General features: G+C 31.3%; 1 protein-coding gene across 1 annotated transcript; it reads left to right on the top strand.

The window, feature by feature from the left end:
- The first annotated feature begins 5,512 nt into the window (after positions 1 to 5,512).
- Positions 5,513 to 9,182, top strand: LOC107842852 (rop guanine nucleotide exchange factor 7). Its single transcript, XM_016686889.2, has 7 exons — positions 5,513 to 6,296; positions 6,602 to 6,718; positions 7,098 to 7,252; positions 7,420 to 7,494; positions 7,576 to 7,866; positions 7,946 to 8,302; positions 8,437 to 9,182. The coding sequence occupies exons 1-7, from the start codon at positions 5,813 to 5,815 to the stop codon at positions 8,905 to 8,907; spliced, it is 1,950 nt and encodes a 649-aa protein (XP_016542375.2). The 5' UTR covers positions 5,513 to 5,812; the 3' UTR covers positions 8,908 to 9,182.
- Positions 9,183 to 24,240: the final 15,058 nt, after the last annotated feature.

Genomic DNA, 24,240 nt, shown 5'->3' with positions numbered 1-24,240 from the left:
ATATGTTATTTAAACACACAAATCAAGCAAATATAGATAAAGCAAAACAATAAAACACTTTAGCACATATATAAATAATTACTATGTGTCCTAGCATACATGAGACCTTTCAAGCCAAAGGTAAGCCTAACGTTTTAAGGATATACGTGTCATTTATAATACGTTTGATTACCTTCGAAATATATTCCAAGGGACAATGGATCTTAAAATCCGGTGTTACATCTTTCAGTTAAAACACATAACAGATGATCGTCTGTTATTAACTCAGGGTCAGTAGACATAAGGTGGGTTCTTCTAATGGACCCAATACCCCCTCAGATATTGGGACGTTTTAGGCTCATGCCTAAAAAAGATTTTGATTTTGCTCTATCTAGAGTGGGCTTTGACTAGGTTCCCAAGTGTACAACTCAGATTTAGAAATACGAACAACCATCGGACACCTAACGTGCCAATAAACTGTTGTATTTCCAACACTTTATTTGGAATTGATAAATAGGGGTCGGAACATCTGCGAAACCCTAAAATAGTTTAAACATTCAAATGTGGAAGTATGCCATGAAATGCAACAATTTAATTTGTTACAAAAATTTAAACACATAAGCAAACAAACAGTTCAAGCATTATAAACCTGAATAATTTGATTTTACACATCTATTTCTAGTTTCTATTTCTCTTTTTTTTTTCCTTTTTCACTTCTTTTTTTTTTAATTTTTTTGTTTTTTGCTTTTTATTTTACTCTTCTGGCCTTATCTTTTATTTTTAAAATGCAAATATCTATATGATATATACATATACAAAATAAATAGACATACAGATTTACATATGTATTTACGGTAAAAAAATATGCATATATATATTTGCATATGTATTTACAGAAATACATATCTGACTCACATGTATATATAAACATATATGACATAAAATTTCTATAATAAAATGACAATTACATACATATACATAAAGGTAATAAAAAAATACATGTAGATATCTTAAACAGTAAAAGAAAATAAATAAGTACATATGTTATCCTCCAAAATGACATAGTATGTACAGTTTAAAGATAAATCTAACACCGTATAAAATACATATAGCTCTACATATGTATTTACACAATACATACCTGATCCATATGCATATTCTTATTTTATATGAGTCACTTTTGTATTTCGCAAATACATATGAAGATATATAGTATAGTTATATTTGTTACTGTTTAATATAAATATGATATGTACATCGTAAATACATATGTATGTTTTGTACCGTAAATACATATCCAGATTTGTATGGCTATTTATTTTATATGTTTTTTTGAATATGCGTATGTGATATACATATTTATCTTTTCAAAATAAAAGTTAGAGATAGAAGAGTAAAAAAGGGAAAAAAATAAAAATATAAGAAGAAAAAAATGAAAAAAAGAGAAGTGAAAAAGAAAAAAAAATGAAGAAAGAGAAATATAAGTGTAAAACTAAAAGAAAAAAAGAAACAAAATAAAATAAAAAAAAGAAGAAGAAAACGAAAAAAAAAAATATATGAGAAAGGAAAAAAGAAAAAAAAGTAAAAATAAAAAAATGAAAATAAAATAAAAAATAAAATGATAAAGAAAATAAGATGAAAAAAAAAGGGTAAAAGATATGGCTATATTTGGGGGAGGTGAAATAGTGGAGTGAAAAAATAGGAAAATGTAAAGTAGTGATAGTAAAACATGCATCTGCCTAATTAATGAGTAAAGTAATGCTACCCTTGTTATAAACTGTAATTTTACAAAAGTATTGCTATTTATTGTAATTATAATCTTAAATATGCTACTTTTTATATTTTTTCCTTAGATTTTAGGCTTGTTTGCTTTGACGACTTAGGGTAGAGAGAGATGATAAACTTTTTCATTCTTTTTATTATTTTGATTTAATAGTTCCCCTTATATCTTTATTTTTCTCCAACTGACTCAAATAGAGCACTAGACTCATTTTATGTGATATTATTTGACAAAATATAATATTTAAGTTAATTTTTTTAAAAAATTTATAATCTAAAAAAATTCTTAAATATTTGTAAAAACAAAAAGGAAATATTATTGTTAAATAGTTTCTAAATTATTGTAAAATGACATTCGTTTTGTTCGAACAAAAAAACGAAAAGGTAACATAAAATAAAACAGAAAGAGTATATAAAGCGGAACTGGCATAATAAGAATTGAATTGGCTAAAAGTAAACGAATGATTTAAAAAATATTAAAATGATCCATATAAAAAGTTAACAATGGTTCTTGACGAAGGGTGTGTTTGGAAAATATTTTCCGAGAAAATTTTTCCTCGAAAATAAGTTGATTTCTTACTTATTTTCTTATGTTTGATTGGTGGATAAAAAATATTTTTCCGAAAATATTTTTTAGTAGTTGGTTGGTGAATGAAAAAATATTTTTCAAAAAATACATTTTAGTGTTTAGCTAAAGCGTAAAAATACATTTTAGAATCCTCTTTTAAAAAATAAATTTTAAAAAATTAAATCCTTTTTTGAGAAGGAGATTGGTAGGCGGGTGAGTGGTGGTGTCAGAATAGGTAGTAGGGGTGGGGTAAGAAAAATTTTTGAATTTTTTTTATTAAAATTTTTTTAAAAAAAATTGCCGGGAGGGGGGAGGAGGGGAGAGGGGTAGGAGCTGGGGGTTAGGGTAGGGGAGTGAGGGGGAAGAAAAAAATTTAAAAAAATTAAAAATAAATTTTATTTTTTTTGAGGTTGGCGGGGGAGGGGGGGGGGGGGTGCGGGGGGGGTGGGGTGGGGGGGGGGGGGGGGGGGGGGTGGGGGTGGAGGGTAAGAGAAAAGTTTGAATTTTTTAATAAAATGTAGATATTGTTTTTGAAAAGAGGGCTAGTAGAGGTAGGGTGTGGGGTGGGGATAGGGGATGGACTAAGAATATTTTTTGAAATACTTTTTAAAATAATTGAATTTTGAGGGTGGGGTAGGGGTAGGGGCGGTGTCGGGATGATAGGGTATTGGGGACGGGGGATGAGGGCGGGGTAGATGATTTTGAGAATTGTATGAATATTTCAACTTTAAAGTAAGGTTGAAAGAGAGTTTTGAAAAAAAATTTCCTTACTTTTTGAAGGGAGGTCATTTTTCTTAGATTTAAGGAAAATAAGTTGGTTTGAAAAATATTTTTCAAAACATATAAGCCAACCAAACACAAGAAAACTGGAAAATATTTTCTGAAAAATGTTTTCCTTCATACCAAACACACCCGAAGGTGTTTTTCGTTTTCTTTTTGATCCTTCGGTAATCAAACATTAGCAGATGCAATATGTTGATGTTATTATGCATTTTAATATTAAAAACTTAATTTGTATGATAATTTATGGATATAAAGTAAAAAAAATGATGTCATTAAATTTTGATAACTCTTGTAATTTCTAACACTTTATTTGTCCATAATCTACCACATTATGTTTTGTAACTCATATCACCATTAGTTGTTGTAACTCTATGATCATTAGTTGCATGTAACAACAAGATTATTTGTCTATCACATTATTCTTATTGTCAGTAGTGCTAGAACGTGACCGTTAGTAATTTGTAACTTCACTTATTATTTTGTTGCAATTCTTATGACTATTAGTGCCATTAGTTTCTTGTAACTCTTGTAACCTAAAGACTATTGATATTTTCGTTTTACCACCCCTATTTATTCTTCCTATTCAATATAAGGATGAATACCCCACCTATAAATAGAGGTGGTCTTATATGTTATTGGATGTACAAGAAAATATGATAAGTGTGAATAAAAACTTATAATGTATAGTAGCGAAAGAGAGAGTTGAGACAAAGAAAATATTCTAAGTCTATAACCATATTCAATATATAAAAGAGAGTAATTATATTGGTGAAAGAAAGAGTTGAAACAAAGAAAATATTATAAGGCTTTAACTATATTCACTATACAAAGAGAGTAAATATACGTTAAATGAAGGTGTTCTTGTGGTGGAGCTTTTGACTCTTCAACTAATCCGGAATTGCTTGAGTTGTAGATCGTAGATGAACTGTTGTATCTTGGAGGAGATAAGTCAAGAGATATACTGTTGGATCGATGTGAATTATGCCGCAGTGAACTTGAATCTCCTTACAGAAAATAAAATATTCACGCCTCAACCAAGAAGAAGATTATTTTATTTTCTTCACTTTTATTTATTTTATTTTTAACTGTAATAATTTATTCTAATTTTGGTATATTACACCAGAACAATATGATAACTTAAACTAATTATACATATAGCTGAAATCTTGAATATCAGTCTTACAGGTAGCAACTCTTTAATTTTAATATTTTTTATGATTTATTTACTATCACATGATATAGATTATATTTTTTATATACATAATTATAATAGTAATAATAAATTCAATGTATTTCCAATAATAGGATAAGGAGATTTCTATATACACATATTTTAAACTTAAAATCATGAAATTTCAAAACAAAAATATCTTTTTCAAGTTCCATATCCAACTGCATAAAGTAACATTAATATTATTACGTGTTTATATTAAATTTAATATCTATAGTACTCTTCCGCCACAAGATCGTTGAAGTCATATTTCAGATTTATTCATTTAAAATTCTAAATTTTAAATTTGCACTCATTTGCTCGTGACAGATTTAAACATAGTATCTGACATCATCGGAGAAAACTTACACATATCCATAATTACACTAGAGTTCACGTTCTCTGCAGTGCTATTTAGTGTAATAAAAAAATATATTATTGAGTCATTTAAGAGGTAATTGCACAAAATCCTATTTAGTAAGAATCAAAAGCAACATGTTATAATGTGTAAAATTAAACTAATATGACTGAATCATAATCATAGTGAATTAATGTGTTGTAATTTTAGTTCATGTTTTCACTTTATCATAAAAATTAATATAAGTTAGGATAAACACTGCCCAAATATTTTTTTTTTCCTTAAATCAATTCAACCTTATCATAGAAAAGACAAAAAAAAAAAAAAAAAGTAAAAAAAAAGTGTACTACTGTACATATTATTGGTTGATCCGTCAATTATACGATTTCTACTGCCAACTAACAAGTAATCCACACCAACAATCACTTTTAATAATGTCACACAAAAGAAGCTTCAAAATGTAACTCCTCCGTCCCAGTTACTTTTTGGTGAATATCTAATAATATAATTAAAATTTTGATAGTTAATTAATTTTTTTTAAAACTAAAATTTCATTATAAATATTTTAAATTATTAAATATTATAATTTATAGTAGTAATTTTTATGATCAAAGTCTAGAATTTGAATTTTAAAATTTTAACAGTACCCTATAAACAGACACGGAGTAATATCTCTTTGCTATTACACCAACGTAATAAGCAATAATTATTAAATAGGTCTTGTTTACGCAAAATCCCAACAAAACAACACGGGTGTTCACAGAAGCGCCTCATTTAAGCTACTTATATAGTGTACTACTATTGTTTTTTCTTTAAGGAAGTTTCTTCTTTTTTCTTGTTATTTTGTATTCTTTGTTCAATTTTAAAATGTATATCATTGTATTCTTAGTTCCATTTTAAAATATACATCATTTACGGTCGAATATCATAATTAAAGTTATAGCATAAAAACTTTCAACTATATTTATCATACCATGTTATTGCTAACGTGACACATAAATTGAACACTACTATTAAAGCCCACCAAAATCTCATCTCTTTCTGCATCATTGCTTTTTCTTGAAGGAAGTTTCTTTTTTCTTGTTTTCTGTATTCTTTTTTCAGTTTTAACAGACATGATTCAATTTGAAATCTTATGGAAAGAGAGTTTCCTCCTCTACAATTTCAGCCACAGCTCAAGCATTTTATTCCTATAAACACTTTTACAAATTCCAAGAATCATACCCCTTTTTCTGCATTTTGCAAATCGTTCAAGAATCTGTACAAAAAAGCAAAAGAGTCAAACAAGTTTGGCAGTAAAAGGTTTGATTTTGATGAGGTTGTAGTGGAAAACTCAAGTTTTCTTGATGATAAAATGGATGTTTTGACTATGAAAAGTGATGGAACAGAAAGGAAAATTGAGTCTTTTGTGTATGAGAGTAGTTTAAGTTCTGATTTCTTGGTATCTGAGGGTACTGTAAATGATGAAGAACAGAGTAGTTCCGAGGATTCTTGTTCAACCCCTTCAATTGTATGGCATATTAAGAAGAATGAAGTGCAGCATTGTGATGTTTCTGAACAAGTTGAGAGATCCCATGTGGATAATAGGAAGTTGGAGAAACAAGGATCTTGTTTATCAGGTATATTTCTATATGTCCATATTAGTATTCTTAGTATGACTTTTTTAGTTTCTTGTCCTTTGATTTCTGTAAATATTTATTGTTTGCATGTAATTCTGACTATAGTATTATTTTGTTATTACTGTTCAGCTATTATCTGTTGGCTTTGTTAGTATCTGTTGTTTCTTGTATTTCTTATACTTGTTGGACTGTTTTTTTTTTTTTTAACCACTCTACTGCATCGGACCTCACTTTGTGGGACTACGCTGACTATGTTGTTGTTGGAAAATTAGATTGTGTGATTTGAAAATTTGGGGTTTCTGTAGAGGTTGAGATGATGAAGGAAAGATTTTCAAAGTTGCTGCTGGGTGAAGACATGTCTGGTTGTGGAAATGGGGTTTCCACAGCACTTGCAATTTCAAATGCTATAACTAATTTATGTGGTATGTTTCCTTGTTATTTCTTGATATTTAGGGGACGTTTGGCCATGAAAATTGTGAATTTTGAAAAAAAAAAAAAGTAGTTTTTATTTTTAAAGTAAAAAATGACATTTGAAAATTGGACTCCGTGTTTGGCCATGATTAAGCCATGATTACAAATTGAAGTTGTTTTTGAATATTTACGAGTAATTTGGAGTGAGAAAAGTGAACAACCTTTAGTGTGTGAAATTTATGGCCAAATGTGTAAAACTAAAAAATTTCCATGGCCAAAAGCCTGCTTAGTTTCATTTGATGGTGTTGCTTTGTTTGGGTGTTTTTGTTTTGCTAATTGTAAGGATGTGCCTTGTGTTCCCTATTTTTTTTTTTCCTTTTTTGACCTTAGCTACACTGTTTGGACAAATTTGGAGATTGGAACCTTTACCTACAGAGAAGAGGTTAATGTGGAGGAGAGAAATGGAATGGCTTCTCTGTGTTAGTGATTATATTGTAGAATTGACACCCTCTTGGCAGACATTTCCAGATGGTACTAAGCTTGAGGTAAATATGTTTTATCAAATATTCGGAGTTTGGACAAACACTTGGTTTGTTGCTAGTAAGTTTGATTTGGTCATTAAGGTGAAAGCTGAGAAAGCTATGTTATGTATATTTGGGTAGGGGTGACAAATTCTTAAAGCTACATTTGTTCTTCCTATGTTTTGTTATAGGTAATGACTTCTACGCCGCGGTTGGACCTTTATGTCAACCTTCCAGCACTCCGAAAACTAGACAATATGCTTCTTGTAAGATGCACATCCCTTTTTCCCGAGATTTCGTTCTTAGCTGTTGAATGAGATTTGCTAAATGTTCTGCCTCTTTTACAGGAGATTTTGGACAGTTTTAGAAACACAGAATTCTGGTATGTCGACCAGGGGGTCTTAGCTGAAGAAACTGATGGATCATCCTCATTTCGAAATCCTCTCCCTCGTCAAGAGGAGAAATGGTGGCTTCCAGTTCCTAGAGTTCCTATCGATGGTCTCAGCGAAAATGCCAAAAAGCAGTTGCAGCACAAACGCGAATGCACAAACCAAATCTTGAAAGCTGCAATGGCAATTAACAGCAACAGCTTAGCTGAAATGGAGGTGCCTGAATCATTTCTTGAGAATCTTCCAAAGGTACAATTGACTGTTGCGTTAATGTAACATAAGCCGTCAGATTGGTGCTGATTTTACATTGGATTTTATTCCCCTGCAGAACGGAAAAGCTAGCTTAGGTGATCTTATCCACCGATATATCACCTCTGATCAATTTTCACCTGAATGTTTGCTCGAGTGCCTTGATTTGTCGTCTGAGCATCAAGCATTAGAAATAGCTAACCGAGTAGAGGCCTCAATTTACGTGTGGCGCAGAAGACCTCAGGCGAAATCCTCATATAGTCTGCTCCGATCCAATTCAAAGACCTCTTGGGAAATGGTTAAAGATTTGATGATTGATGTTGATAAGAGGGACCTGCTTGCAGATAGAGCTGAAAGCCTTTTGCTTTGCTTAAGACAACGGTTTCCTGGTCTTCCTCAGACCACCTTAGACATGAGCAAGATCCAACATAATAAGGTTTTCACTTGAAATCAACTCAATGTTTTTTTTTGTCGTTTTCTCTCTCGACCATTTGTAATACATCAGTACTACTATAGTTGTCTTGTTTCGCAATATGAAGTTTGACAATTGCTGTTCGATGATGTCCTTAGGATGTCGGCAAATCAATCCTGGAGAGCTACTCAAGAGTTCTTGAGAGCCTAGCGTTCAATATTGTGGCTCGTATCGACGACCTTATGTACGTGGATAATTTAACCAAGCACTCAGACCAATTTGTTCCAATCTCCAAAGTAGGCATCATTTCTCATAAAACCATTGGAACTCCAATCTCAGTACACGTCTCGGGTAGTAAGATCAAAGCTCCTTTCACGACACCAATCTCGGATTCCCAGCGTATTAGTCAAGCAAAGGGAGACAGATCACAATTCCTTGACAACAGCAAGAATTCTCAGTTTGGTTTTGGCGTGAAAAAGATGTTGACTGATTATTGGACCGTTGATTCAAAAGGGAAGGACATCAACAATGAACTTAAGAGATCAGATTCATTTTCGAGCACAACTCAAGAAGTTTCAACAACAGCATCAGTCAGTCCATCAACACATGACTCACTCGAGGAAGCATAAGTTTTTATGGATGAAGCTAGCTCTATCGTGCATATTGTCACTGATGACTCCCAGTGTGATATAGGTTCAATTTGATATTATTTAAAACGTTCATTCAGCAATTTCTTGATAGTTAATATGGTTAATTTTCTCTATTCTCGGAACATTTTTTCTGTTGTGCAGCTTTTTCATCTTTCTTAGAGGCTTAATTTGATGGCAATGAAGAACATTGGAATGTATAAAACTATACTGATCGTCTTTAAATAGTAGTGCGTAACGTTTGCTTCGAAGCAAAATTTTTAACAAATTAATTTGGGGGCATTCCGAGAATTGAACTTGGGACCTCTCGCACCATAAGCGAAAATCATACCATTAGACCAAATGTCCTTGCTGATACTGATGCTAATCATTTAGCAATAATACAAACGAAATTTGAAAGAGAAAAACAGTAATTTCAAAAAACAAAATGTTGGAAAGTCAACATGCAGAATGGGCAGTAGAACGACAAGTTAGTGCAGGCTCTATCAGTGAAGGAAAAGTAAGCAACCGCTTTAGCCCCAAATTTGAGGGCTTCTTTTATTAGGAGAAATTTGATTTATTTATAATAAAGAAAGATTAAATATAGGAAAAAATTACAAAAAATTATAACTGTGCTTTCTTTTATTACACAATATCTCAAATCTTCAAATTAATTACAAATATTTCATATTTACAATTTATCTCTCTAATTCATATACTTAACTTTACCTTTCCTTTCTCACACTTTTATTTCCTTAGAAGTTGCCTACAATTAACGAAACTCAATTTTTCAAATTTTAAATTTAATGTTTTTCTCAAATCCCTATTTTTAATTCATAAAATCCTACAAATAACAACCTTAAACCCTACTTCTTTTCAGCAATCAACCCCAGAAGAAAAATATAAAATGGATGGAGAATTCGAGAACACAACAAGAAATCAAGAATATTATTTATGTAACCTGTTGTGCTGCTGTTTTTACTAAATTGGGTGCTCAAAATGTCTGGTTACAAGAAAACTACAAACCCATTTCGTTCTTCAAATTCATACAAGTTCCTTTATGATAATTCCTTGAATAATGAATTCTCACAAACTCGTAGCAGCAGCAAGGAAAGCAGCACTATTGATGAAGCAATTGGTGTTCATTAGCTTCAAATCAACTAGTTATATCTAATAACAAAGAGAATGATGCACCAAATAGACCTTGCAGAGAGTTTGGATCGATATTGGTGATATCATTTTGTTAATACATAACATTATTATGTATATGAGCCCATAAACTTTAAATTTTGTTATGTACATGTGATGAAATAAATACTAATGGGTTGTTTATTTCAAAACATATACATTGTTATAAATGATTTACATTATAGTGAATGTTTATCAAAATCTATTAAGATATATCTATTAGGATTTGAAGCATCCATCTTTTACTCAGACTACGAGTAAATTTTTCTTATAAATAGAGGGGTTTTGTTAATTGTATTAACAATCATATAATCTCTCATCCTCAAGAGAAGAAATAAGAATCACTCTTCCTATTCTCTCTGCTTTTCTTCTTTATTCTTTCTTATTTTATAACACGTTATCAGCACGAGCTTTAGCCTACCGACTAGATGGAGAAAATCTTTCGCTAGTAAATCAGCACGAGATTCTGCCAAATAAGGTGAGATTATAAATCTGAAGGATTTCAAGGTTAGTAATTCCTTATGTTATTTGTATTTTTCTATTAATGATATCATTATTGTTGGATTTGAGAAAAAATAATTGGTTTGGAACCATTTATGTTTTAAATTCATTCCTCAAGAACATTATTATCAAAAGGAATGATAATATTTGGGTTCAAGTCCCATCGATTTATGCCTAAGACGCCTTTATATGGATAAAATATTGAGTTTGAATCTCAATACACCATATTGATGATATTGTAATGGCTAAGGCAAAATAATGGATATTGGGTGAAAAGTCATGAAATTCGACCCATTGAATATGCTCCATTCCATGAAGTGAATGTGGTAGCAATCTATGATAAGTCTGAAATATGACAACTTACTTCATTCTTGAAGTGTATGTGGTAGCAGTGCATAATATGTCTGAAAGAAGACAAGTGATTGAATGCACGAATATAATAATGATCATCAAAAGTGATGATATTTTCACACGCTTATATGATTATAAGATATGTTAGAGAAAAATTCTCTACATCATATGTATGCCTCGATTTGCTTCTGAAGAAGCAAAATCTTGAAAGAGGTTATAAGGTATCATAATTTGATAGGCTTAAGGCACGATTATATTCCATTCCTGAGGAATGAGAAACTTATTAATGCAAACGTGCACTTGATTGTGATTGTATCATAACTCACCTCCGAAAGAGGTTGAATAATTTTGAAATCTACTTTTGAAGTAGTAAATCTGAAATTTATTCATGTAATAGTAAATCTAAAATTACGAAAGAAAAAGTACATGTCATGGTAAACTTGGAGTTTACTAGAATAAAAGTTCATAAATTGATACGAACGATTGTGACATCTCGAAGATGTGCATGTATTGAAGAACTAGAAGTTTTTTCCAGAATTATTTATGTCATTTGTTCTCATGACAAGAACTATCATATGATATGTTGAAAAGATGTATCAATAAGATGATCACATGTACATTCATGGTCAACCTACGTTTGACATTCATAAAGTTACTTGTTCAATATAAATTGAGCATAATTTTCAGATTATGTAATCAAGATAATTCATCTTCATGGTGATGGTTTAGCATTGAATGTCTTCGATAAATATCTAAACCATTGTTAATGAGAACAAAACTTAATGTATTGGTCTGAAATATGATATATTACAATAGCATTTGTATGCATTAGACTAATAGATTATGATTATTTTTCTCTCTCAATTGGTTCAAGGTCGGGAACTAATTATTCCATCTAATAATTTTAATGTGTGGTATATGATTAATGAATATACCATAATGCACAACGATGGATTCTTCAAAGAAGTAGAGGATGCATGTTAGTTTTCCTAACATAAGGGGGAGATTATAAGCGCTATGAAATATGTTAGGAATTATCACCAGATCATTATCAAAAAGATAATTCAAGTCAAATGCCAAAAGTATCTCATATTAAGTGCAAATGCTCTTATTTTGTGTTCCTAAAGGACAAAGTCTATGCATGCGTGAAGCGTGGTAGACTAATCGGTTCCAAATAAAATATTTCTTAAAAAATAAGGAGCAAATAATCATAATAAGAAGATAATGAGCTCTTGAAGAGCCTACGACATAACACTTTATGAAACCTTATGTAAGGTTCATGTGCCTGAAAATAATGAAGTGATGAGATCTCAAAATGTTATGTCGCATTATGAACAGATACAAAATGATATATCATCAATATCTTTGACACAATATTGACGCAATATTATGAAAGATTACGAGGATCTGAACTCTACGTTTATTTAAGCATGCTGACGTAGAAACATTTATCAAATGACATGAATTGATGCATTTTGGTAAGCGTAAAACTTATTTGATTTGAAGTCCAGGAACTTGAAGCTGTCACTCATGAAATGTTGAATATTGTCACTTGACAAAACTTATGTGAAAACTTTTAAGGATTCAAACTGCTTGAAGCATATAAAAGTTTCAGGGAAACTTATTTATAATCCTTATATTGTATAAGCTTATTGCTTGAACATCATTGGAACTCTTGGAGAGTTTTCAAAACAATAGATTATTTGCTGAAATTAAAAATATATCAAATTGGATTGGTTATGAAGTACCATATCTTAGTGCAATTGATGCACTCATGTACCTTGCAAATACTACAAGGCCTATAGCCTTTTCAGTCAATTTGTTAGCAAGGTATATTTCTGCTCCTACTATGAGACATCAAAATGGGATAAAACACATGAGCTTGTTTTATTCTAAAGATTGCAGCCCCGATCTTATTGATCATGCTGATTTGGATACTTATCTGATACGCATAAAGCTCGGTCTCAAATAGGCTATGTGTTCATATGTGGTGGTATTGCCATATCTTGGAGATATACAAAGCACTCTATCGTAGCCACTTCATCGAATCATGCTGAGATAATAGCTATTCATGAAGCAAGCCGAGAATGTGTATGGTTGAGGTCCATGATACATTTCATTCGAGAAAAATATGGTGTGAAATATGACGATCTACCCACAATTTTATACAGAGATAATTCAGAAATGTGGTGTGAAATATGACAATCTACCCATATTTATACAGTGAGGATTCATAAATGGAGATAGAACGAGACACATTTTGCCAAAGCTTTTTTACATACATGAGCTACAAAAGAATGATGATATTAATATGCAACAGATTTGTTCAACTGACAATGTGACTGATTTATTCACCAAATCTTCTTCAATTACAACTTTCAAGAAGATGTTGGACAAGATCGAGATGCAAAGGTCAAGGATGTTCTCATTAGGGGGAGTTAATACGCGCTGTACTCTTTTTCCCTTATGAGGTTTTGTCCCAATGGGTTTTCCTTGTAAGGTTTTTAATGAGGCAACTGAAATGCCTATTATTAGAGATGTGTACTCTTTTTCCTTCACTAGATTTTTTTTCCTACTGGGTTTTTTCTAGTAAGGTTTTAATGAGACACATTATCTACCAATTAGACATTCAAGGGGGAGTGTTATAAATGTATTTACATTATAGTGAATGTCTATCAAGATCTATTAAGATCTACTTTGATATCTATTAGGATTTGAAGCATCCATCTTTTACTCAGACTAGGAGTAAATTTCCCCTATAAATAAAGGGGTTTTGTTCATTGTATTTATAATTTGATGATCTCTCATCCCTCAAGAGAAGAAATAACAATTACTCTCTCGATTCTCTCTACTCTTTTTCTTTGTTCTTTATTATTTCATAATATAAATAATGCATTAACAGTTTTATACATAACACAGTTATCAATATCGATCCATATACATAATTATGTTATGTATATATGTTGAAACAAAAACTTTTGGACTGTTGTATTTTCAAAACATATACATTACAAAGTTATGGATATGTTATGCATTAACAATGTTATACGTAATACAGTTATGTATATGGCTTTGTTAGACAAGTTGAAGTGTGTTTATTTCAGCCTATATACATAGCATTGTTATGTATATGAAAGAATATTAGGCATGAATACTAAGCGTTGTTTTATATTTTCAAATTTTAAAAATTTTTGTTACATTTTAAACTAATATTGATTTGTAATGTATATTATTACAGGGGATGCAATTTGGATGCAATTGTTGAAATCAACCCAAAATTTCTCAATCTCTAATTCTATCGTTGAAATTAATTTGGTGTTTTAAATTTTTGAAATTGAAAAGTTGTTACTGAATTTAAGGAATTCATTAATCACAATTCCATAAATATAGAGTTAATTGATTTATGTATTTAATGCAGATATTATATTTACTTAATTATAGTTAAATTAATTAGTTCAGTTACACAAGTAGTAATGTATATGGACGACAATTTATGTATAAAAATAGGAATAGAGAAATTTTTAATTAATAAAAGGAAGAGAGGATAATTATATTTCAAAATTGTGGGATTTCTATTATTTACCCTTAAAAATATTAGTTATATTAATTGAAAAGAAATTATTAGAAGAAATTGATTATTAAACACTAACAATTTTGCATCTCAAAAAATTTTAAAAATAGACTTTACAAAAAATATATATATTGATTTTTTTTATAAAAGTTTTAGGCCTCCGTTTAATTTTTGCCTTAGTCCACTTATGCAGTTGAATCTCCTAAGTTTCTATTTTGATATAAATGTAACATGAGAAATTGAAGGAAATGTGTCTTTTAAGTCTTGAATGAATGATTGGTGACATTAACCAACTTAAAGGGTCAAACATAATTAGAAAACTTGATTAAGTTAATTGTGGACTTGATTAATATTTTAAAACCTTTTCATCTTTTCAAAAATACAAATCAACCCACACCCCCTCTCCAAATCAACTATCTCTCTCCTCTCTCTCGATGTTCTCTCAAACTTCTCTCAACCAACAGTTTTGCAAATTTCTCCGTTCAATCTCGGCGACTTCAACTCCGACTACAAATAGTTGGACTTCAAGTTTCTTTTGACTTTCAACCATCAATCGACGTGATAACATTATTCTCTGACGATAAAAACTTCAAGTTCTTTATCGTCCCCTTTCTCCTTTGAACAGTAATAAATTATGGCTTTTTAGTTATGAAGAAAAAGAGGAACTTGATCTAACTTCTCTTCTAGTATTTGTTAACAATTTCAATATTTGTTGCTTAAATTTGAAATGGGATTGAAAAAACTCTAATTTCTGCTATTTATTCTCTTATCTTTTTGGAGTGAAATACAATTTTTTGTTGTTATTATAGTTCTTGTTATCGAACTGTTGATTCGATTTGTTGGTGTTGTTCTATTTTTTGAAGCTTGATTTTTGTTATTTGTGTTTGTACAAATTGCCCAATAATATTGGTGTTTTTGGTCATTATTGATGTTCTTGGTGTGTGTGTTGTGTTGGTGTTGCTGGATTGATTTGTTGTTGTTCTTGGTAAAAGTGGTGTATTTTATATTAAATGGTGATATTGCTGTTGTTCTATTGAACAAAATCTTGCTACTAATTTTATTTCTGCAATAGATTAATCATCTGTTACAATAGATTAACCATCTGATGCAACAGATAAACCATCTGATGCAACATATAAACCATCTGTTGGATAAAATTATATCCACTATTTCAACAGGACGACATGTTCAAGATTTTAATTTCTTCCAATAGATCATTTATCTGTTGCGATGGATGACCCTTCTGTTGGAAGAAATCTAAACAATATTGATAGTTGATAATAGTTCTAACAGATCACTCATATGTTGTAACTATGAATAATCTGTTGCGCAGATCAATCATCTGTTTTAACATATGAGTGATCTATTGGAAGAAATCACAATAATATTAAAACTAGTTTTATTGTTTCCAATAGATTACTTATCCGTTGCAACAGGTTAGTTATACGTTGCAATAGAAAATCCACCTGTTACAACAGATGAGTGATCTATTGGAACTGTTATTTTACCGTGTTGTACATGTTAGATTTACTGTTAGCCTTTTTTTAATGATGCATTAATCAATTATAATCTTTTTTATTTTTCTATTATTTTTATATAATATAGCTACCCCAAAAAATAAAATCCAGTTCAAGTAAAGGAACAAGTGAAGCAACTAGCTACATCCACCACTCTATGAGCTTACTTTACAAGTGATATCTTAATCAGAAGCAGGAGATAATGAACATAGGGATGAGGAGTATTTCAAAAGAGTTTATCCAAATATTAATATCCCTTCCATTGAAGAGTTCGTCAAAACCTTCAGCGTTAATAGTTATCCTGTGAGAATTTAGTGTGATAGTGCCACAGATTTAACTGGTGATTTCGTGGTTAAGTCATCCATAGGAAAATCTTTTGACACCTTCAGAAAAATACTTCATGATAAAAAATTGTATGTTTATTTCAGGAACATTTACTTTTGGCAATATCTTGATTTATCGGAGGACAACAATGCTCGTATTCAAATGACCATGGTATATGATATTCTCAAGCGTAGGTTTATGTATAAAAATAAAGATAAGATGGATGAGGTGTGGATAAATTATTGTGTCATACCTGTTTGTTTTGGTTGGAAGGAGTTTGCCATAGTTACTGGACTAAGATGTTATCCTCTTTCTCCTTCTTAACTTATGCCTATTCTAACCCCAAAAAGAACCCCAGACACTCAAAAAAGGCATAGGCAAGTCAAGTGATGGTGATGACTTGGTGTCCCTTGTTGGTCCAAGTTTCAAAAACAAAAATTTAATAGAAGTGTTGAATGATAAAATACTTTCAAAGAAGCACAAACAATCATTGTGCTTAGTTTGATTTGTACATAATATTCTTTGGGTGAGAGACGTTAACAACAACATACCACTTAATTTAATAAAGCTCTCCAAGGATTTTGAGGCATTTAACAACTATCCTTGGGGTTATGAAAGCTTCAAAATGACTATCAAATATTGGTTGACTCCATTAACGCCAAAGACAGTCAACTTATATGCCTTTCCATGGGTTTTCATGGTAAATATATCTTTTATTATGATTCATTTATTTTTTATTGAATAATGCCTTTGATTTTTTAGTGTTATTTTATACACTTAGTCATTTGAAGCCATTCCTTATTTGAGACAACAAGTGAACTGCCAGGAAGAAGTAGTAAATCTAATTAAATTTTATTTTAATTAATAATTTTTTAAAATAATTTAATCATCATTCTAATATATGTACTGATTTATTTTAGATTGTGCATTCGTATTTTGTTCTGATCAATAAAGAGTTGAAGATGTCATTTTTCTTACGTTACAGTCTGTGCAAACTTTATCGGACCCTTAGGTCATTGATAGAATAAAAAAGAAATTATTTAGAGCAACAACCACCACAAGAAAAATTATTTTAGAGGGTGGGCTTGTTGTTGTTGATGGTGTTAGTGGTGATGAAACTGTTGTTGGTGGTAGTGGTGTTGCTATTGGGGCTAATTATGCTCCTCTTGCAGATTTTAAAACAACAAACCATTATGATTATGATCATATTGGTTTTACAGATTTTGCCTCTCCTAGCGAATTTTCTGCTTGGAAATGTCAAAACTGTAAGGCAAATCATAATGGAGTGATTAATGCAATTAATGAATTAACTGCTTTTGTAAAGGAATTGACATCTAAGAGGAGTGTCATTTCATCAAAGAAGATTTCATATTCATCCACTCCATTAGATATTAAGGCTAAGAGGAGAAGGAAAGTAATGTCCAAGGCATTATCAAGCATCCAAAAAAGCAAAATTACAACTCCTCTGTCTTTGTGTTGCACTGTTGATCAATGTACAAGGGCCATAGAGAGCAGAATGAGCTGGAAAAGGTGAATATTTATCATCTGTTCCAACAAACAAAATAGACTACACATCTATTTCAACAGATGACATATCTGTTAAAAATATCAAACAGATATAGATATCTGTTGAAGCAGATGCCTAACCTATTGCAAGTGATATATATCTCATCTGTTGGAGGAAATCAAATAGGTTACCAAATATTTTAATTTTTCCCAACAGATAACTTAACTGTTGTAACAGATGGGTAATCTATTAGGATAAATTACATCAAGACTTCCCTTCTATTTTAGTTTGTTCCAACAGTTGAGTCATCTATTTCAACAGATGGGTTATCTGTAAAAAAATTATCATGTAAGTCTTCATCCTATTTTAATTTGTCCTAACAGATGATCTATATGTTGCAACAGATATCATCTGTTGGGATAAGTTAAAATAGTAGGAAGACTTGTTTGATTTTCTCAAATTGATGAGTTATCTTTTTTCTTTTTTTGTATCTCTGTTATTAGCACAGACAATTCTGGTTTTTTTAGGTGGATGTCACAGTAGAAGCTACTGTTGAATAGCAAACCATAGTTAATAATCCATCAACTGCATCCAAAGAGGAAGAAAAAGTGAAGCCTGTCAGTCTAGAAAAATAGAAGAATTATCCATTTTAAGGGTTCAAAATCTCAGACGAGGCTCCCAAAGAACTAACAAAGTTGATCAATAACTATTCAGAATGGATTTTTGATAGGCTGTTAAAGAAGATCATGCCAACAGGTACATAAATCATTTTTAAAAATATTGATTTATACAATTCTTGTTGTAGAAACACAACATTCACACATATAAATCATGCAAAAAAGATGAATACTACAAAGTGAATCAACCGGGTCTTGGTTTTGATATGTTTGGCTTTATTGTTGTACATTTCAGATTGAAAAATTAATTTTATTTGATGTCACAGCCCCAACTTTGCTGGAATGATGAGGTTTAAATGTCATTTATAACATATAATTAACACTATATTTAATTATATCTTTTATTAATTTTATTATTACATAATCTGAAATGTGCAGCACATCGATGTCATTTTTTACTACCACCAAAAGAAGGCCAAGTTACAAACGCAACAACAATATTGATACACGATAGACAACTGTTTGTTCAAAGTTTACATCAATAAGGCCTACGATCTTTGTCAACAACAGTTTGAAGTTCCCCAAAATGAGGAATGTTTAATCAACATTATCAAAGGTTTTAGCATTTCAGCTGGCTTACCTTGGCACTTGGTCGACAAAGCGTATATTCTAAAAAATTATGGTGATGAGTTCCATTAGGTGTTAGCAGTTGTTGTTCTAAAAGAGAGGCGCATTCGTTTATGAATCGATGTCGCGAAGGAGACGTTCTGGTCCGTCGTCTGAGATACAAAAGATGGCCAAAATATTGCGTACTTACCTTGATATAATTTTCTTTTTAAATCAAAAGATTCATACTAATTGATCGACGATTGAAGCATACCAGAATAAAATTGATAATTCATTTGATGTAGATATGTTGAAGGAATTGCTCAACAATCCAGTGGTAGCCTATAAGTATCATGATTTAGTTTCATTTCATAAATTTCACAATTCTTACATTAATTGCAAGATATAGATTATCTGATTTTTATAAATGCGGGAATTACAGTCTTCTTACTTTTGCTTACGCCGAATATTTGAGCGATGAATTATAAGTTTTAAATGATGGACTTTATGTCGGATTACTCCGTAAAAGATATGCTACTATTTTATGGAAATATGGAGAAGCGAAGACTCAAAAACTGTACGCAAACGACATTAAAGATCCACAACGATCAAAGTCAAATTTCATAGCACCGGATGAAAATCAACTAGTTAATATTGAGTAGATCTTTATAGATTGAGTCTGTCAAATTCATAACAATTTGTTACATTTCATTAATTTGTTGATTTATTTAATTTAATGTAATTTGTGAAGGCTTTGATTTATTTTATTTTATCTATGAATTTATTTTATCCTTAGATTTGAACTTATTAATTGAAATGGAATAGTAGATTCAAATATTGCAATAAACAATCAATATGTTGCAACAGATGTCACATCTGTTGAAAATTATCACACAGGTCTTCCTACAGGTTTGAAGTGTTCCAACAGACAGACTATTTGTTACAACAGATGGTTCATCTGTAGAAACTAATTAAAACATTACTATTGCAATAAATAAACCATCTGTTGCAACAAATAGTCTATCTGTTGGAATAATTCAAATAAGTTGGAAGACCTATTTGATATTTTACAACAAATGTGGTATCTGTTGCAATACATCCATCATCTATTGCATTATTTTTTGTACTAATTCATAAGTTTACAAATTTAATAAAATCATACAATTTTCATCAATCATAAAAAAAAATTAAATTGAGATTACTTAAACAATATATAATTAATTGTCTATGAATTTATTTTATCCTTAAATTGACATTATTTTATCTATAAATTTATTTTATCCTTAGATTTGAACTTATTGATTGAAATGGAATACCAGATTCAAGTATTGCAATAGATAATGGATTGTTGAAACAGATGACATATCTTTTGAAAAATATCAAACAAATTTAGACATATGTTGCAACATGTAAGTCATTTGTTGGATATTATCAAACAAGTCTTCTTACTGCTTTGATTTGTTCCAATAGATAACCTATCTGTTGGAAATGTTCACTACATGTCTACTTACAATAAAAATTATCATGGTGTTTCTACATCTTCTTTTTCATACACAGGCTCCAACCATTTATTTAGTACCCTATTAGCCTAGACCTCTTGCATCCTTGCCACAATATTGTCATTCAATAAGGTCCTTGTATCTGATATTTCTGTATCGGTTAGCAAATATTTGATGTATGTAAACGCGTATGACCCACACGTGAAACCAGTTAAATTTATTTCAAGGTCCTTGTCCTTGTTTCGACCTTCAAAAATCCATTTTTCATTCAACACTTTCGCTAACAAATGATTCATCAGGTCACTTTGCTTCAACAATCTAGGGAATAACTCCAATAGTGGTTGTATCTTAGTAAAAAGTCATTTTTCTCATAAACAGGTAAGTTACAGTCATAAACATCCATCTTTTCATCCTTGAGTAGTATCTTAAGAGCCATAAAATATTTTACGTTCAGGTTAATGACTGTAAGATTTCTCTTTGCCCTGATCCAGTACTTACCGTATGGATATGGCCTCTTCTCTCTAACATAGTCAATTATATTGTGATTTCATTTGAACGTAGAAACTAACAAATCAAATCTCAGGACACCGGGTTTTGTCTCTAGGGTTATGAGATCATCGTACCTATTCTTGAAATTGTTGTAGTAGTTGAGGTCCATTATCCTATCGCCAGCATCATAAGCATCTGAGTACGCTAATTGTCCGCCCCTCATGAGACAGAAAATTTCATCAACGTACTGCGATGTAAGAAGATAACTTTTAAACAGGTTAGTAATTTTAAAAAGAATAACAAAGTGGAAAGATGCCACAGATAGTCCCTCTGTTGCATAGGTTCTCTGAATTTGTTAACAAATTACCTATCTAATGTAACTTATTCAATAAATGGATAATTTGTTGCAATAGAGAACCACCAATTTCACCAGAATACCCAATTGTTGTAACAGATGACACATCTATTGCGTAGCTTCTCTGAACCTATGCTAACAGATAATCTAATCTACTGCAACTTATGCAGCAATTGGGTAATCTGTTAAAAAGATGACTTAGAATGTAAGACATGAAGTAGGTTAGAAGGTTAGGTTAGGAAAGTAAACTTATTATGCCCATTTACCAATACCTCATATTTGTCATATTCTTGAAGTTTTGGGTGGAAGGGGATTCATGGTGAAGTCATTTGCACGATACTTGGATTTTAGTACTTTCTCATATCAGCGTTCGATTTGGCGTCAAGTTCCATATATATGTACACCTTTATCAATGGTCCCCGAACTTCATCCACTTTTAGAGAAGGAAGAGTTATAATTTTTTTTTATTTTCTATTTGAGAGTGTATGTCTAATTTTTTTCTTCTATCTAACCTCAATTGCAAGAGTGTATGGATCTATCACCTTCTTGGATAGTATGATACCATCTTGGATTTCAATTCCTCGACAGCATCAGCAAGAGTGTCTATTTTTCTAAAGAGTTGATCCTGTCTGTCCATGCACTGTTTGTACTTGCAATAAGCACATGAGCATAAAGAGGGGTGAGAGGGACCACTGTGAGGGGTAATTTCAAACATATTTATTTTTTCTTGAGCATCAATATGCTCACAATCATTCTTGGAATCAGCGTCAGCATCAACATGACTAGCACTAACATCAACAACTCCACCAATAACACCCCCACAAGTAGCACCCAAATTTATTGCAGCAGGTTGGTGATGAAGAGCCTCAATATGAGGCTGACCTTGCCTAACTGCTCTTCTAATGGTTGTTGCTCTGGCCAATTTCTCCTTTATTAATTCCACTATTGGGTCTTCTATTGTATGAACAAGACTTAGAGTAATAAAAAATTCATCCCCAAGTCTTCTTCAGTAGGTACAAACGATAGATACACTAACTATATATGAAGGTAGATACGTTAAAATCAAATAATAATTTGCAGTCTGTTGCGTAATATGTTAACACAGACAACTTATGCAATAGAACATATTTATGTTACAATAAATTATTTATCTATTATAATAAATTAACCATTTGTTACTTCAAATTACCTATTTGTTATATAAGTTGCCGTAGATGGGTAATCTGTTAAGTTAGGTTTAAAGAACCAAAGCAACAGATAGGTAATCTATTGCAAAAGATGACTCATCTATCACAACAGATTACCTATTTGTTGTACCAATTATTGTAGATGGGTAATCTGTTAAGACAAATTGCAATAGATGACCATCTGTTACAACAGATGGCCAATTAACTTAAATATCTTTCGTTGAGTCGAATTGTTATACTTGAAAGAAGACTTAGTGCATCATTCGGAGGGTTAAAGAGATCAACCTCTTTTATTTTTGTGTTGCTTTTTTCAACCAATCATCTAAGGATCCTTGGATGAGAAACCTCATTCGGGCAATCCTTAACTTATATTTGGAGGTGAGATATGACTTCAAATGCCAAGGTCTACAAAATTTAAACAGGAAGCAAACAAAAAAAAGTCATAATAATTATTCAATATATACTAATGCAAGAGTAAACAAATAGTGATTAAATTTATCACGAAATCCCATAGAAAGTCATATAAAATGATCGTATTTGGGGATAATTTTGTCAATAAGTATTTAACAGTCAACTTGTAGATGTCATATCCCCAGGATAAATATTGGATTTATTCAAATCTTGACCAAACACCAACAAATCATCTTCTATGACTTTGTAGACGTCTCTTGCCAATATAACGGAATGGGCAAACCAAATCAAGCATAATTTCTCCTGGTACTGCTTTGATAAGTCTTTATTCTTGAGATATTTTATCAACGTGTGGGAGTTGTAGCCACATCCAGCAATGTCCAACAACCATTCTTTTTTTTTCTTTGTTGGTTTTGGTGGGTGGTCACTTGGAAAATGTTTTACCTTTATTTAATGGTGGTGGTTCGGGTGTCTTGCTTGTCTTGGACTTTTTGCTGGGTGTTTCCTTGAGGAGAGGTTTTTCTGGCTCATGGCATCTCAAGCCAGTCATATGGCAAACTCTTTCATGCTAAAAAAAATCGACATGCCACAGTAGTTAATCCAGATTTCCTCCATCATTTTGTCCTCCTCCTTCAAATCTTTATCATTACCCACGTACTTGATCCTGCGTTTGAGAAGACCATATACCATGCTCATTTGAAAGCAGGCATTATTGTCCTCAGGTAGCTTAAGAAAGTGTCCAAAGCAGCTGGACCTAAAAAAATCCTCTAGTTTTTCCTTCTTCATAATATTCCCAAATTCATCAAAGGTTTCCCTATAACAGATATGATACAAAATCAACAATTAAATCTGTAGGGTTATCTATCGGCATCTCAACTTGAAATATGTCAATACTAATAGTTTGACAGGATCATGCTGAAATTTTGATCTTAATTCACCTCCCATTGATGATGTATTACCATCATCATTCTCATTCTTCTTGGAAGATCCATATTCTTCCTCATTTTCTACCTCCTCCTCTTCTTCTTTATTTTTATCTTCATCCCCCTCACTTTTATTTTCTCCACTACCATCGATAGAACCTTCTCCACCTTCCTCAACATCATTTTCCTTAGATTCATCATCTTTCTCAATTTTCTTTTCATACCTTTCCTTAGCTTCACTTTTTCCTAAAGTATATTGTTCAGGAAGCTCCCCCGAATCCATTTGTACT

This window comes from Capsicum annuum, chromosome 9 (assembly GCF_002878395.1).
Source record: "Capsicum annuum cultivar UCD-10X-F1 chromosome 9, UCD10Xv1.1, whole genome shotgun sequence".
Lineage (NCBI taxonomy): Eukaryota > Viridiplantae > Streptophyta > Magnoliopsida > Solanales > Solanaceae > Capsicum > Capsicum annuum.
The sequence above is the reverse complement of the archived record's forward strand: the minus strand, read 5'-3'. Positions and strand labels throughout refer to the sequence as shown.

Bases quoted from the DNA above. Each gene is read 5' to 3' on its own strand.
- LOC107842852 (XM_016686889.2), top strand. From the start codon at position 5,813: ATGGAAAGAGAGTTTCCTCCTCTACAATTTCAGCCACAGCTCAAGCAT. The intron at 7,253-7,419 runs GTAAATATGTTT...GTTTTGTTATAG, and splicing joins CAGATGGTACTAAGCTTGAG to GTAATGACTTCTACGCCGCG. The intron at 8,303-8,436 runs GTTTTCACTTGA...TGATGTCCTTAG, and splicing joins GCAAGATCCAACATAATAAG to GATGTCGGCAAATCAATCCT.